At 40.1% G+C, this 13,750-nt stretch overlaps 1 protein-coding gene across 1 annotated transcript in view; it reads right to left on the bottom strand.

Moving 5' to 3' along the window:
• Positions 1-3,992: 3,992 nt before the first annotated feature.
• LOC131538597 (uncharacterized) overlaps positions 3,993-13,750 on the bottom strand; it is a 98,504-nt gene continuing 88,746 nt past the window's right edge. Inside the window, exons 2-4 of the mRNA XM_058772524.1 lie at positions 8,786-9,365; positions 4,529-5,241; positions 3,993-4,444 (exon numbers count right to left, since the gene is read on the bottom strand). Of these exons, the coding sequence (XP_058628507.1) occupies positions 4,529-5,241; positions 8,786-9,293 (1,221 nt within the window). The 5' untranslated portion in view covers positions 9,294-9,365 and the 3' untranslated portion in view covers positions 3,993-4,444. The remainder of the gene's footprint in view (positions 4,445-4,528; positions 5,242-8,785; positions 9,366-13,750) is intronic.

Raw genomic sequence — 13,750 nt, 5'->3', positions numbered from 1 at the left:
CACCTCAGCACTACAGGACTGCTTCCAGGACACAGACTGGAACATGTTTAAAGAGGCGGCCACCTACAACAACCACACAGACCTGCAGGAGTACACTGAAACTGTGACTGCTTACATCAAAAAGTGCATAGATGATGTGACAGTTACCAAGACCATCACCACACGTGCCAACCAGAAGCCATGGATGACAGCAGAGGTTCGTGGGCTGCTAAAGACCAGAGATGAAGCATTCAGATCAGGAGATAAAGCAGCCCTCAAAACAGCAAGAGCCAATCTGTCTCATGGCATCAAGGCAGCAAAACATCAGTATGCTAAAAAAAATCAACAACAACTTCAGCGACAGTAAAGACACTTGGACCCTGTGGCAAGCCATTCAGACCATCACTGACTACAAGGCCCCGCCACAGGCCAGTGACGATGACACATCCCTACCAGAGGCACTCAACCACTTCTACTCACGATTTGAGATACAGAATGACACACCTGCACAAAAACTACCCACATCTCCAAACGAACAGGTACTCTGTCTCTCCCCAGCCGATGTAAGGGAGACCCTATCCAGGATTAACCCACGACCTGGACGTGTACTGAGAGACTGTGCTGCACAGCTGACGGCCATTGCAGTCAGGCAGTCGTCCCCACGTGTCTCAAATCCACCTCCATAATCCCAGTACCAAAGAAGTCACATGTGTCCTGTCTGAATGACTATCGTCCCATAGCACTGACCCCAATCATGATGAAGTGCTTTGAGAGGTTAGTCATGCATCACTTCAAGTCCAGTCTCCCAAACACGCTGGACCCATTCCAGTTTGCATATCGTCCAAACCGTTCCACGGACGATGCAATATCCACCACTCTCCACCTAGCTCTTACTCACCTGGAACAGAAAGACTCCTATGTAAGAATGCTGTTCATCGACTTTAGCTCAGCATTCAACACAATAATGCCACAACAGCTCATCCACAAACTAAACCTGCTGGGCCTTAACACCTCCCTCTGTAATTGGATCCTGGACTTTCTAACCGGAAGACCTCAGTCAGTCCGTGTCGACCACAACACCTCGAGCACTACCACACTGAGCACAGGTGCCCCACAAGGCTGTGTGCTCAGCCCGCTGCTCTTCACACTACTGACCCACGACTGCACTGCCAAGTCCAGCTCCAACCACATCATCAAGTTTGCTGATGACACAACTGTGGTAGGCCTCATCAGCAACAACGATGAAACGCACTACAGAGAGGAAGTGGCACAGCTGGCTGAATGGTGTGGCGCTAACAACCTGTCCCTCAGTGTGGATAAGACAAAAGAGGTTGTGATGAACTTCAAGAGAAACTCTGGTGACCACCCCCCACTGACCATCGACGGTTCAACTGTGGAGAGAGTCGGTAGCAATAAATTCCTGGGGTGCATCACAAAGGATCTCAACAGCGTCACGTCACTCAACAAGAAGGGACAACAGCGCCTCTACTTTCTCCATTGGCTGAAAAGGGCAAGTCTGCCTCCACCCACCCTCACCACCTTTTACAGGGGCACCATTGAGAGTGTGCTGACCAGCTGCATCACTGTCTGGTATGGGAACTGCAGTGCTGCTGACCGCAAGACCCTACAATGGACAGTGAACACTGTCGAAAAGATCATCGGTGCCCCTCTTCCCTCCATCCTGGACATTTTCCTTGCACGATGCTTTCCTTGCACATTTTCCAACATCGTGAAGGACCCCACCCACCCCTCCCACAACCTCTTCCAGCTCCTGCCATCAGGAAAAAGGTACCGGAGTATCAAAGCTAGTTCTGTCAGATTGCTCAACAGCTTCTTTCCCCAGGCTGTGAGAGCTCTTAACTCCAATCTTCCTGTCCCCCCTCTGAAACCATGAACACCTCAGCCCTCCAACTCATAAATAACTATTGACAATTTTTCTAAGTGCAATTCTGAGTGTGCTACACACAGGTGAGTGGGCTATACAAACTACCTGTAGTAACGCTCTCGTCCCACTATATGCACACTAGACACTTTCTATAAACAGTCCCTGCTACAAAGACTCAATAAGATAATATATGTTTACTTGAATATTGCACTACAAAATAATTTACTTGAGCATTGCACTTCTAAATCTTTTGCACTATGCGCTGCTTCCCACAAAATCTCTCTTCTGAACAATTTAATGTACAAAATATATATTTTCTGCACAATTTTATGTACAAATATCTCTTTAGCACAATTTCATGTACAGTATTTATGTAAAGTTCTTGTACAGTCTCAGTTTGTGTATGTGTAGTCAACTAGGTACAGTAGTTATAGTATATGTGTAGTAGTCAAATGGTTAAACTGTTGTATAGCTCTATTGTCTTTCCTATATTTGCATTGTTGTATGTTTATCTCATGTTTAACTAGTATGTGAACTGTGAACAGCGCTAAGGTATAGCTAAGAGTGGTCCAGACCAACCTTACGAAAGAATGACTTACAGAAGGTATACTTAACTAAGGACGTTTTGGGAAACACGTATTAACGATAAGGTACAGCTTAAGGTACAACTTAAGAACGACGTAGCATTAAGAAGGTTTCGGGAAACGCAGCCCAGATAAACTTTATGACTTAATGGCATGTTGAGACTTTTCCCTCTCACCATCTTTGAACCTTGGGAAAGACATTATGCCATAAAAATGGACTCTTGTCTAATGAATTTATAGAAAAACCTTTCTTTGAATCAACACACATATCATCAAGGTCACTGTGTATATTATTACTGTTCTTGTATATGTTCTTGTGTATAGTATACTGTTTTATGCATGCTTATGATAGATCACTAGTTAATATCACCTCACTTTTACCATGTTTGGTCTCTATCAATTTGTCTTTGGATGATCTGATCTAGAGTGAATATTACATGTTGATACCCATGCAACATATTAGTGTCCTAAGAATCTTTAGTAGTTTGTGCATTAACCCCAGGCTAATTACATATGCCTAATTACCATGTTCAGAGACAAAGAGTCGTAAACTTTCCCTCCAAAAGTGAAAGTCACCATTGGCTCTTTGACTCCTCAGAGGTGTGACCACTATATCAGATAAAGCTCTCACATCAGTGACCCGCTCTCTCAGTCTGCGGTTCTTTTTTTAGATCCTAAAAGGATGCGGAGGATGTGAGCTCCTCAGCAACTCTTAAGTTTTGTGCCAGGACTTGTGACCTTAACTTTCCATTCAACCAAAAATCCTCGAATCTCAGCAGATCTCTTTCTTAGTCCCTTTTCACTTTCTACCTGGGAAGAAACCCCCAATCACCATCGAGTCGGGACATCTTTGGAATTCATCACTCTTCAACCTGGAAGAACGTGATTGCGAGTCCAAAACCTTGAAACCTTCAAGACTTTCATCTGAGACTGCATCCGGACACTCGTTAAAGACCAAGGCAATTGAAGTACATTTAACTAAACGAAACAGAGGTTTAATATAAGCTATAGACCCCGTTATAAATGGCGCTGATGGTTTTACTCAAGTGGTTAACTGACTCTTTTCATAGCTTCATTCTCTGGTTTCCTGATGGTTCCCTTTCCCCCATGTATGAGTGATTGTATGTTTGTTAGACTAGTTTGTGTTAGTGTTTATTTAATAAAACTCTAGTGCACAAATTACATGAGTTTCTGATTATGCCTTGCAAATTAATGTCCCTTTACGATTTTCGACCCTTGCTACATGCTCTAATGCATTAATACTGTATGAAAGTATTTTCTGTGGCCACGAAAATATCCTTTCCTAGAGTTGATATGAACTTACACTGAATGTTCGCTGGACAAGCATTGGTTGATGGCAATTTAATTCTGCTACAGTTACTACTGGCAGCTGATATAAATAAATGTAATAAATCATAATTAATTGTAATTATTTATTTACATTTCCCTTTTGAGCTAATTTGCTACTCTGATTTACTCACCTACAAAATCACCCCAATCATTGTTTTTTCCCCCCCCTTTCAAATAGAGCTATTCAAGTCATCCGGTGTTTTTTTATTTTTTTTATTTCGCGATATATAAATCGCAAAAAAAATATAAATAAATAAAATAAAAAATATATATATCTCACTATATGAGTTTTTTACATTATCGTGCAGCCCTAATCCAAATATTTTTGGTTTGAAACAGATGGAAGATTGATGGGCTTGTCTAGGAGAGTCCAGAGTAAATCACCATGTTCTCCATGGGTCTCCAATAGGAAGGCCAGGAACTCGGCCATGTGGGTAATAGTAAACCATCAGCTCCATGATCTTGGCCTGGTTGAGCCAGGGCCGCATCCTCAACGTCTGGTTCAGGAAGCCCAGGCTGGCCAGGTCGGTCTGCCCCTCCGCCATGTAAGCAATGTAGTTGCAGAAATAGAACATCTTTGAAGCTTCATTATTGACCAGTCTCAGAGTGGCGTCGGTGCTCTGTTGATTGCCCTTGAGGAGAATGTCTGCCAAAAAAAATGCACAAGAACAATGGGGTCAGAACAATGGCCACAGTTTGAGAGGGAGAAGCGACAGAGCATGGTACTCACTCAAAGCCGGCACATGGTCGGGGAAGGGGTGCTCCTCCTTTTGCTGAGATGGCGCCGTTTCCGGGGGGGAGGGGGCTGGTCATAGGGGCCCTGGTCAGCCGGTTCCCCCGAGGGCCCAGCATGGGGCTCACCTTCCTCCTCCTCTGCTCCCTTCTCAGGAGATTGAAGAGACAACAGCACTCTTCCAGTGACCTGGGTAGAGGAGGTGGGCCGCAATTTCCTCCTCAACAGGCTGTAGCGGCGGGTCATGTCTCTGAGGGCCTGGCTCAGTGTGTCCACCTGCCTGTTGAGGTCTGCCACCTCATTCCTGAGCTTTTGGCAGCTGGGGTTGTCACAGGCCTGCTCCTCCTCGTCCTCCTCCTCCAGAGTTAAGGTGTGGTTGCGAGAGTCCTCCTGGTCGAGGGTCGAGGCCATGGGCACGACCGGGTTGCTCGCCCTCAGCTCAGAAAGGTTATGCAGGATCTTCCTCCTCTTCAGAGCCTGTATGGTCTCTTGCCGGGCTGTCGCCGTTAGCTCGGTGTGACCCATCAGGTGGCGGTCCATACGGGAAGTGGACTTGCCACAGGTGGGCACGGGGCAGGTACCCTTGCGGAAGTCCACCCTCCCGGAGGAGATGGCAAGAAGCAGCTTCCTTTCCTGAAGGTTTACCACCCTGTGGGTCAGCCTAAGGTGCTGGCTCAGCCGGGAATATGCGCATTTGCAGAGCGGGCAGTCTTCAAAACACATGATGTAAAGGGAGCAAGAATCAAACACAAATGACATAGACTGTGTCAGTAGGTCATCTATATCCTTTGCAGGCTCAAATAGACTAGAAATTGGATCATTCAATAAATTTCAAGCAGGATATGTGTACATTTGCAATTTATTTAATAGGATTGATATAATAGGTTAGTGGATAATTCTCCTCTAATGTTTTAAACCAATCAAATTCAATAAATTGAAAGCAGGATATGTGTCCATTTGCAATTTATTGAATGGGATCGCTTTAATAGGTAAGTGGGATGATTGTGTACTATCCAGTGATAATCAATGTGAGAAAAGGATTTATGGCGAGCTGAGAAGAATGTATAGTCCTTGGCCCGGTCATTTCTCAATCACCATATATCACACACACTGACCTGAATTATAAAGTCATTCAACAACTTTGAGGAGGCCAAATCAGATTGAGACATTTCTGACCTATCAATTAAGGGGTCATGCACAGAGCATTGAAGTCACCGCATATCACAAGGTGATAGTCATTAACCTTTTCAGTGGCGAGTTTAAAATATTTTAGCAGTCCCCCCAGAGTGAGTTTTTTTAAGGTGACCGTTATTTTAAAATGGCATCTGGAACTTTAAGAGAACAAGAACATGAACTGAATGAGAAGGTAGTAAGCAGATAGTTAGAACGAACTCTCCTTTGTGCCAATACAACAGCCTCGTCTGGATATGTGGCAAGCATAACTATTAATCACTTGAGTCCGAAGGCCAAGTCGGCACTACAGTTCACTAGAGTATTGCTCGCCATACTCGCGATGTTGGAAGTGTATTTACACTTGTTCATAGAAATAATGGGCTGGCGTGTCATCACATATGGGCAGAGGTGTGACGAGAGCCTGTTGCTGTTCAGTGTAAGACTCCACTTCAGCTGGCATTTTGAGAAGTGAAGTTGAACCATTTGATGTGCCCTATCCATCTCTATCGATCTGCTTTTAAGGGAGGGAATCCATAGGGATAGTTGAGTTTGCATGAAGACCACAGGGTTGCTGCCCTCTTCCCCTTTTTTAAGACAAATGAGACAAATATTGCACTGACGACTCTTGTCTTCCAGTCTAGCCATCTTGTCTTGTGGCATGTCGACGGCCTGCTTATCTTTGGCCGAATCTTGCTTGACTTTCCGCAGTGCCATCTGGATGTTATCAAAGTTGTTGTTAATCACTCTCATCTCTCTCTAGGGAAACAATTCTTTCTGCGATCGGTTGAAACTCCTAAAAAATTTCACCTCTCCGGAGAAAAATGGCTGAAAGATCTGAATAACGAAAAGCTGCACATCATGATGGATGGCGAACTAAAACTACAGCTTGGCCTCACTGGGTTTTTGATTGATGTTTCGACTCCTGTCCAATTTTCTATATAAAATAAATTTTTGGGCTAGTTACATTTTTTTCAGGTTACCAAAATCTCAAGAGTGCCTGCTTGAAGGGCTACCAGAGATTCTGAAATTTTGCAAGCCCTGTACAGTACTGTGTGAGCCTCTTATTCAAACCGGCCAATGGACCGTTCCATCACCGAGCGAGTCCTTTGGTGTCTGTCCTTATACTGTTTATGTTGCTAAGCCATCTGCTTAGAGTCAAGAGTGCATCACTGATAATTATTTGCATGAGAATATTTTCTCAAAACACAGAGTTCTGCTATGTAGTTAAAACATAGAAACATTAAATGCCACAGGAAAAGTGCATGCACTATAAATATTTCTCTTTAAATCCATATAAAAAAAAGTTGTAACTTCTGGATAATGATTTCATGTCATTTGAGTGCAGAGTGACATATTTAATCTAAAAGTGTATATCAGATGTAAAACAGTTTAAATCACTTTTTACTTCAGGGCCCGGTTGCATAAAGCACCTTAAGTTTTTCCCTTAAGTATGACACTTAAGGCGTGATTTCCCCTTATCTAAGGGAATGACTTGAGGGTGTTGCATACAATCCCTTAAACCATTAGTTAAGGAAAACCGTTAAGTATTTCACAACAGCGACCCAGGTTTTGCCGTTAAAAAAAATCTACTGTTGCCATGGACACGTTATTTGTTAATGCAGATAGCGGTGTAAGTTTTCACAGAAACATAACATTTTCAGGGACTAATGTGAATAAATCTATATTTAAATGCAAAGGGACAAGATAGTCATTTTATTCGTATCCAAAACAAGGTGATGTGAACATTATGAAGCGCTAAACACTCCTATGCAGTGTATGTTTCATTCATACTCGAAGCCAGAGGGCGCTGTCGCGCTGAAAGTCCAATCCAGACACAAAGTATCATCTTATGATGGAATACAGCAGCGATCGCTGCAGCTAAGCTAAAAGCAGAAATGTAAACACAATAAACACACGATTGCGAAAATATATTTTGTATGTGTGTTTTTCAAGTCATTCTAGAATATATGTGTTCTCGCATGACGCACTCACGTTTGAGCTATTAGTTGTATGTAATTTGATTAATGTGAATAAATGCCTAAATCTGTTATAAAGCGGCCGATTGTGTCTTGTAGAAGACTTTAGGATTGAATCTGCTCGCTGTGTAACACTTAAGGTGACATTTTCCATACCTTACGTTAAGGGGCTTTATGCAACACTTAATGGGCTTTAAGGGATACTTAAGAGAAATTCTAAGGGTTTATGACATTTCACCTAAAGAAACCCTTAAGTGTCATTTAAGGTATATTTTATGCAACGCCCTTAATTGTAAGGGAAACTTAAGGGCGATCTTAAGGGAAAATTACACTTAAGGTGCTTTATGCAACCGGGCCCAGTACTTCATTCACTCCACTAAAAGAGTTCATAAGCAAGGTCCGTACAGTGTGCACATATTTATGACTAGTTATTTTGTAATTCCTGATAGGCCCGTTTTAAACATCAGGCCCCAGGAGAAGAAACACTCATCCTACATCAACTTATGATGCTACATTTACACCTGAGCTTGACAGAAGATCTTAAAGTCAGATATTTGAGAAAAAATTAGTTCATTAAAAAATTAGTGCCCAATGGTGGTTTTATTTGCTCATCAATGCCCTTTAAATGAAGAACAAATGCGGACAGCAGCAGTAACTCTACCAAATGTAAAGTTGATCACCCGCATTTCAAAGTTCACCGTACGCAAAATAAATATCTTTGTTAGATACTGTCGCATAATTAATTGATAGAAATTAATGGTTTTCATTGTTTTCAACTCAAAAATAGATATTGGTTTTAATGTTAAGCAACTTTTGCATTATTTATTACTTCTAATTACTTTAATGTGTGACATGTCATTAAACGAATGACCAACATGGAGGAAGGATCTTCTCAGGTTCACATGAAGACAGCCAGCATTAGTATTTGTCTGGTCATGTGATCTCAACATGTCTGTCCACATGCGTCGACCCACTCCATGTCAAATAAAACCACTTTAATTAGGACACTTAAACAACATTTCTCAAAAATATCTTTCATTTCTGTAGAACTGGACATTTCAATAAGGATCAAATGACTGAGTTCAGCTTTGAGAATCAAACCAACCTGTTTGTGTCTCATTATCTTCATGTTTGACTGTTTCTTCATTTTTCGTGTCTTCATTCTCCTCTCTAATAAACGCCATCTTTCTTTGTGTCTCAGTATCTTCATGTTTGACTGTTTCTTCATTTTTCGTGTCTTCATTCTCCTCTCTAATAAACGCCATCTTTGTTTGTGTCTCAGTATCTTCATATGTGATGCTGAACACATCTCCAATCCTCATGTTTTCACTCTCCTCTTTTATAAATGCCATCTTTGTTTGTGTCTCAGTATCTTCTTGTTTCATGCTGAATACGTTTTTAATCTTAATGTTTTCATTCTCCTCTTTAATAAACATCATCTTTGCTTGTTCCTCAGTATCTTCATGGTTGACTCTGGATGTTTCTTCAATCTTAATGTTTTCATTCTCCTCTTTAATAAACATCATCTTTGTTTGTTCCTCAGTATCTTCATGGTTGACTCTGGATGTTTCTTCAATCCTCACGTCTTCACTCTCCTCTTTAATAAACGCCATCTTTGTAATAGTGTGTCACATGGATCTCAGTCACTTCAGCAGGAGTTTTCCTGTGTGTTTGGACACTCTGTCCTGTTTAAGATAAGAATAACAGAAAGAAAAATCAATGAAAACTAAATACGCGCGTCTCAATCAGCTCTAGGGTTGCCACACATCCCTTAAAATACTACGTATTTAAAGGTAAAATGATGCATCCCATATCAAATCAATACGGTACAAGATTTGTTCAACTTTTTTTGTACAACTCAATTTGTCCAATTTGATAAGGCCAACACCTTATCAAATTTGTTGATTTGTTGAATCAACAAATAAAGATTCTGCAATGTGCATAATACTAATAGCAAGTATAATGAAATCAATTTCATTTATTAGAGAAGCTACACGGGTTTTAAAACATCAAGCATTCGAGCTCACGTCCGCCCTTTGAACACAAGAGGCTCTCCAGATAGTTATCAATGGATCTGTCTGAACTGAAGTTCACCCAAAAATAAACATTCTGTCACCGTTTACACACCCAAAAGTTGTTCCAAACCTGTTGCTTGAGGCCATTAGGGTTTGAAAAATGTGTTTTATTGTGTAAAAAAACAATAAAAATGTGTATCGTACAATAATTAAAAACTACATATTCTAAAGATATACATAATATTGACACTGTCTTTTTTTTTTTTTTTAAATGTAAAGGTGCGTTCACACCAGACGCGAATGAAGCGTTAAGCGCGAGTGATTTACATGTCAATGCAAAGACGCCGAATAGACATCTTGCGCGCGGTTCGCGCGAATGAGGCGGCGCGAATTACGCGATTCGCGAATGAGGCGGCGCAATTGAGCGTTTTGGGCGTTTGACGCGCTTAACGCGTGATTCGCGCGAATCGCGCGAGTTGAAAAATCTGAACTTTGGCGAAAATTGCGCGCGTTAACCAATCAGGAGCTTGCTCTAGTAGTGACGTGATTATGACATAGCGAGCGGCGGAATCCGAAACAACAATGGAGGACAAAGTGATCGTAGCTGTTTGTGGGCTCGGAGCTGTATGATACATCTTCGTATCATTACAGAAACAGGAATAAAAGGATCTGATGGACCCAGACACGGCGCCAAACGAGTCTACGCTGTTTTCAGCCTTCCATAACACATAAAGCGCAGCTACCCTCTCAATAAAATCCATGTCTGCCATTTTTCAACGAGACTGGAGCCGCCTGGCAGAAGCCCCTCCCATGACGCCGAATTCGGCGTCTGTTGTGGCAATTTCACGCGCGAATGAAGCGAGTAAACTCAAAATGTTCAAGCGTCCAACTACGCGCGAATAGCGCGATTTATTCGCGCAAGTCGCGTCTGGTGTGAACGCACAGTAAGTGCTTTAGTCAAGCCCCTTAGGCTGCATTTACACTGCAGGTCTTGATGACCAATTCCGATTTTGTGACTATATCCGATTTTTTGGACGGCGTGCTTACATTTCTTTTAAAAGTGACCCGTATCCGATGTGTGCCTTTTACACTGCACTTGGTGAAACAAGCCAAAAACAGCATATATGACATCACAAATCAATTTCAATGGTACATTAAGTTTAATTTATCGACATGGAATTCATATAGAAACGTTTTTAATGCAATAATTACATATATACATCAAAATAATTATATATCCTAGTACAAATTCTTCAGGACAGTGATGTACGCAGCTCCGCTGAAAGCTTGCGAGTGGAATAATACTCAGGTGGTAGATATTAAGCATGTCACATCGTCTGTGTTTTTTTAGTAATTAAAACTAAATGCGTTCATCAGTGATTGTATATCAAAGGCAGGGACATGTTTGTGTGCATTTTATTTTGTGGTTTCAATGGAACGAATGGGACTGAAGCGCTCGTCTGAGCACGAGCCGTCGAAACTGACAACAGCAGGAACGACCACTCAGCGTGATTTCAAAAGCAACACATTTCAGCGTCAAATCGCCTTTTATTTAACACAAACGAATGAAATTAATACTCTGCTACTCAACTAGAGATGTTTCATTTGTTACAGGTATGTCTGTACCGCGAAATGTTTCAAAAACCTCACTTTTCAATGACGTAGGAGTCGCATTGACAGGGGAATATCCGATCTGACCGCTTACACGGCAGGTGCAAATGCACGTATCCGATTCAAATCTGATTTATTTCCACATATGAATGAGGCCTGAAACCGATCGGAGAATATCGAATCCATGTGATGTTTTCCTGCTTACACGGTCGTGGGCCATATCTGATCTGTGCCACATGGGAGGAAAAAATCGGAATTGGGTCACTTGAACCACGCAGTGTAAATGCGGCCTAACTCATCTAATTAATCTTTCTATCAGAACTGGGCAGTTTCCTGATAGTTGGAAAAAAGCATTGGTAAAGCCTATTTTCAAATTTGAGAGTTCAGATGACATGGTTAATTATAGAACAATTAGTCTTCTTCCAGTTCTTTCTAAAGTGCTGGAAAAGGTTGTATCAGAACAATTTTTGCATCACTTAGAGAATAATAACCTTTTACATCCTTTACAATTTGGTTTTAGACATAACTATTCTACAGAAACAGCTACTTGCTTATTATTATAAAATATTAAGCGGTCACTTGATAAAGGACTCAAAGTTGGTGCAGTATTCCTGGATTTGAAAAAGGCATTTGATACCGTAAATCATAATATTTTAATGTCAAAAATAACAAAGTATAATATATCAAAACGATCTCTGTTATGGTTTGATTCGTATCTAAAAAGTTGTGAACAAAGTGTTGTCATTAATAATGTTAAGTCAGTTCCTCATAATATCGATATAGGAATTCCTCAGGGAACAATTTTGGGTCCGATTCTTTTTAGTATTTATATTAATGATCTTCCAGAAATGTGTCCTGATGCAAGTCTCCAAATGTATGCTGATGACACGGTCATCTATGTATCTGGTAGGAATTGTGTGGAAATTGAACAAAAGTTATCAAGAAACTTAGAGAAAGTGTCAGCTTGGCTTGATGCCTCTTTTTTAACTTTAAATACTAAGAAGACAAAGTCCATATGTTTTTCAATAACAAAATTACCAGTAACAGAATCATTAAAAATTAGAATTAAAGATGAGATTATAGAACAAGTATCAGAAGGAAAATATCTTGGTATGATTTTAGATTCTCAGTTAAATTTTAAAAGTCATGTTAAAAAGTTATGTAAAACAATTAAGGCAAATCTTACAAGATTTAGAATAATAAGACATTTTTTAACATATGATCATGCTTTTTTGTTTTTAAATTCGATGATATTATCACATATAGTGTATGGATTATCTATTTGGTCTCAGACAAATCAGTGCATAACTAACCAGGTTGAATGTCTTTACAACAGAGCTCTGAAAGTTTTAGATAGAAAGCAAATAAGATACCATCATTGTCAGATCCTCACTAAATATAAGATTTTGAGCTTTGCTCACTTTGTCTTTTTTCATTATGTAAAGCTTGTGTTTAAATGTTTAAATGGACTTGCTCCTATGCCTTTCTGTAAATTATTTGTGAGATTACAGGGAAGCAGTAGATCCACTAGAGCGGCTTTAAGTGGAAACTGTAGAGTTATACATTGTAAAACATCATTTGCTCAGACTGCTCTCTCAGTGAAAGGTGTAAAATATTTTAATTTGTTGCCTGATTATTTAAAATCTACTGCAAATTATAATTATTTTTAAAAAGCCACAAAATCTTGGTTGATACATCAACAAACTTGTAGTCATGTTTAGTGTATTAGTATTATAAATTTGTGTACTACTTGTTGTTTATTTTTGTAATAGTAATTTATAAGTGTTGCGAATTAGCTTTGGCTATAAGCACTATGGTACATGCATGAGATGAAACTGAAACAACAGTCATCCATGTTTATTGTATCTGTCCCTAACAAATAAAACGTAAATAAATAAAGGATTCACTTATTAACAGTGACTTGCTGCCACTGACTGGCGGTTTTAATTTCACATTCAAAGTATCTTTTATTATTTATATAATTTCAAATATCAGTATTCAAAGTTTTGTTTAATATATCAAAACATTATTGACGCATTTGTAATTGCAGTTTAAACGCATTAAACTGTGTAAATACATCTAAGTGCCACTTCAGATGCAGCAAATGTCTTATTATTCTAATTCACTGATTAAATGTAAGAATTTGACTCAAGGATAATGGACACTTTTAGAAAAAAATGGCTTTATCAAGGTAAAAATGCCCATAAAATGTAAAAATCAGTTTAAACTTATTGAAAAAGATTCATTTCTATCAGTGTGAACTGCCCTGCTGAAAAAACAAACAAACAGCTAAAAACAGCTATTTTAAACCAGCCAACCATCTTGGTTGGTTTTAGCTGTTTTTTTTTTTCAGCTGGGTGAATACACAGAATATGAATTATATCATAAACTTGTCAGCTGTCCACAGCAGTCCTTAAGATACCAGCAATAATATAATCCCTGAT

Source organism: Onychostoma macrolepis, chromosome 04, assembly GCF_012432095.1.
Source record: "Onychostoma macrolepis isolate SWU-2019 chromosome 04, ASM1243209v1, whole genome shotgun sequence".
In the NCBI taxonomy this organism is placed as follows: domain Eukaryota; kingdom Metazoa; phylum Chordata; class Actinopteri; order Cypriniformes; family Cyprinidae; genus Onychostoma; species Onychostoma macrolepis.
Note: the sequence above shows the minus strand (reverse complement) of the source record. Positions and strands in the feature narration are given on the sequence as shown.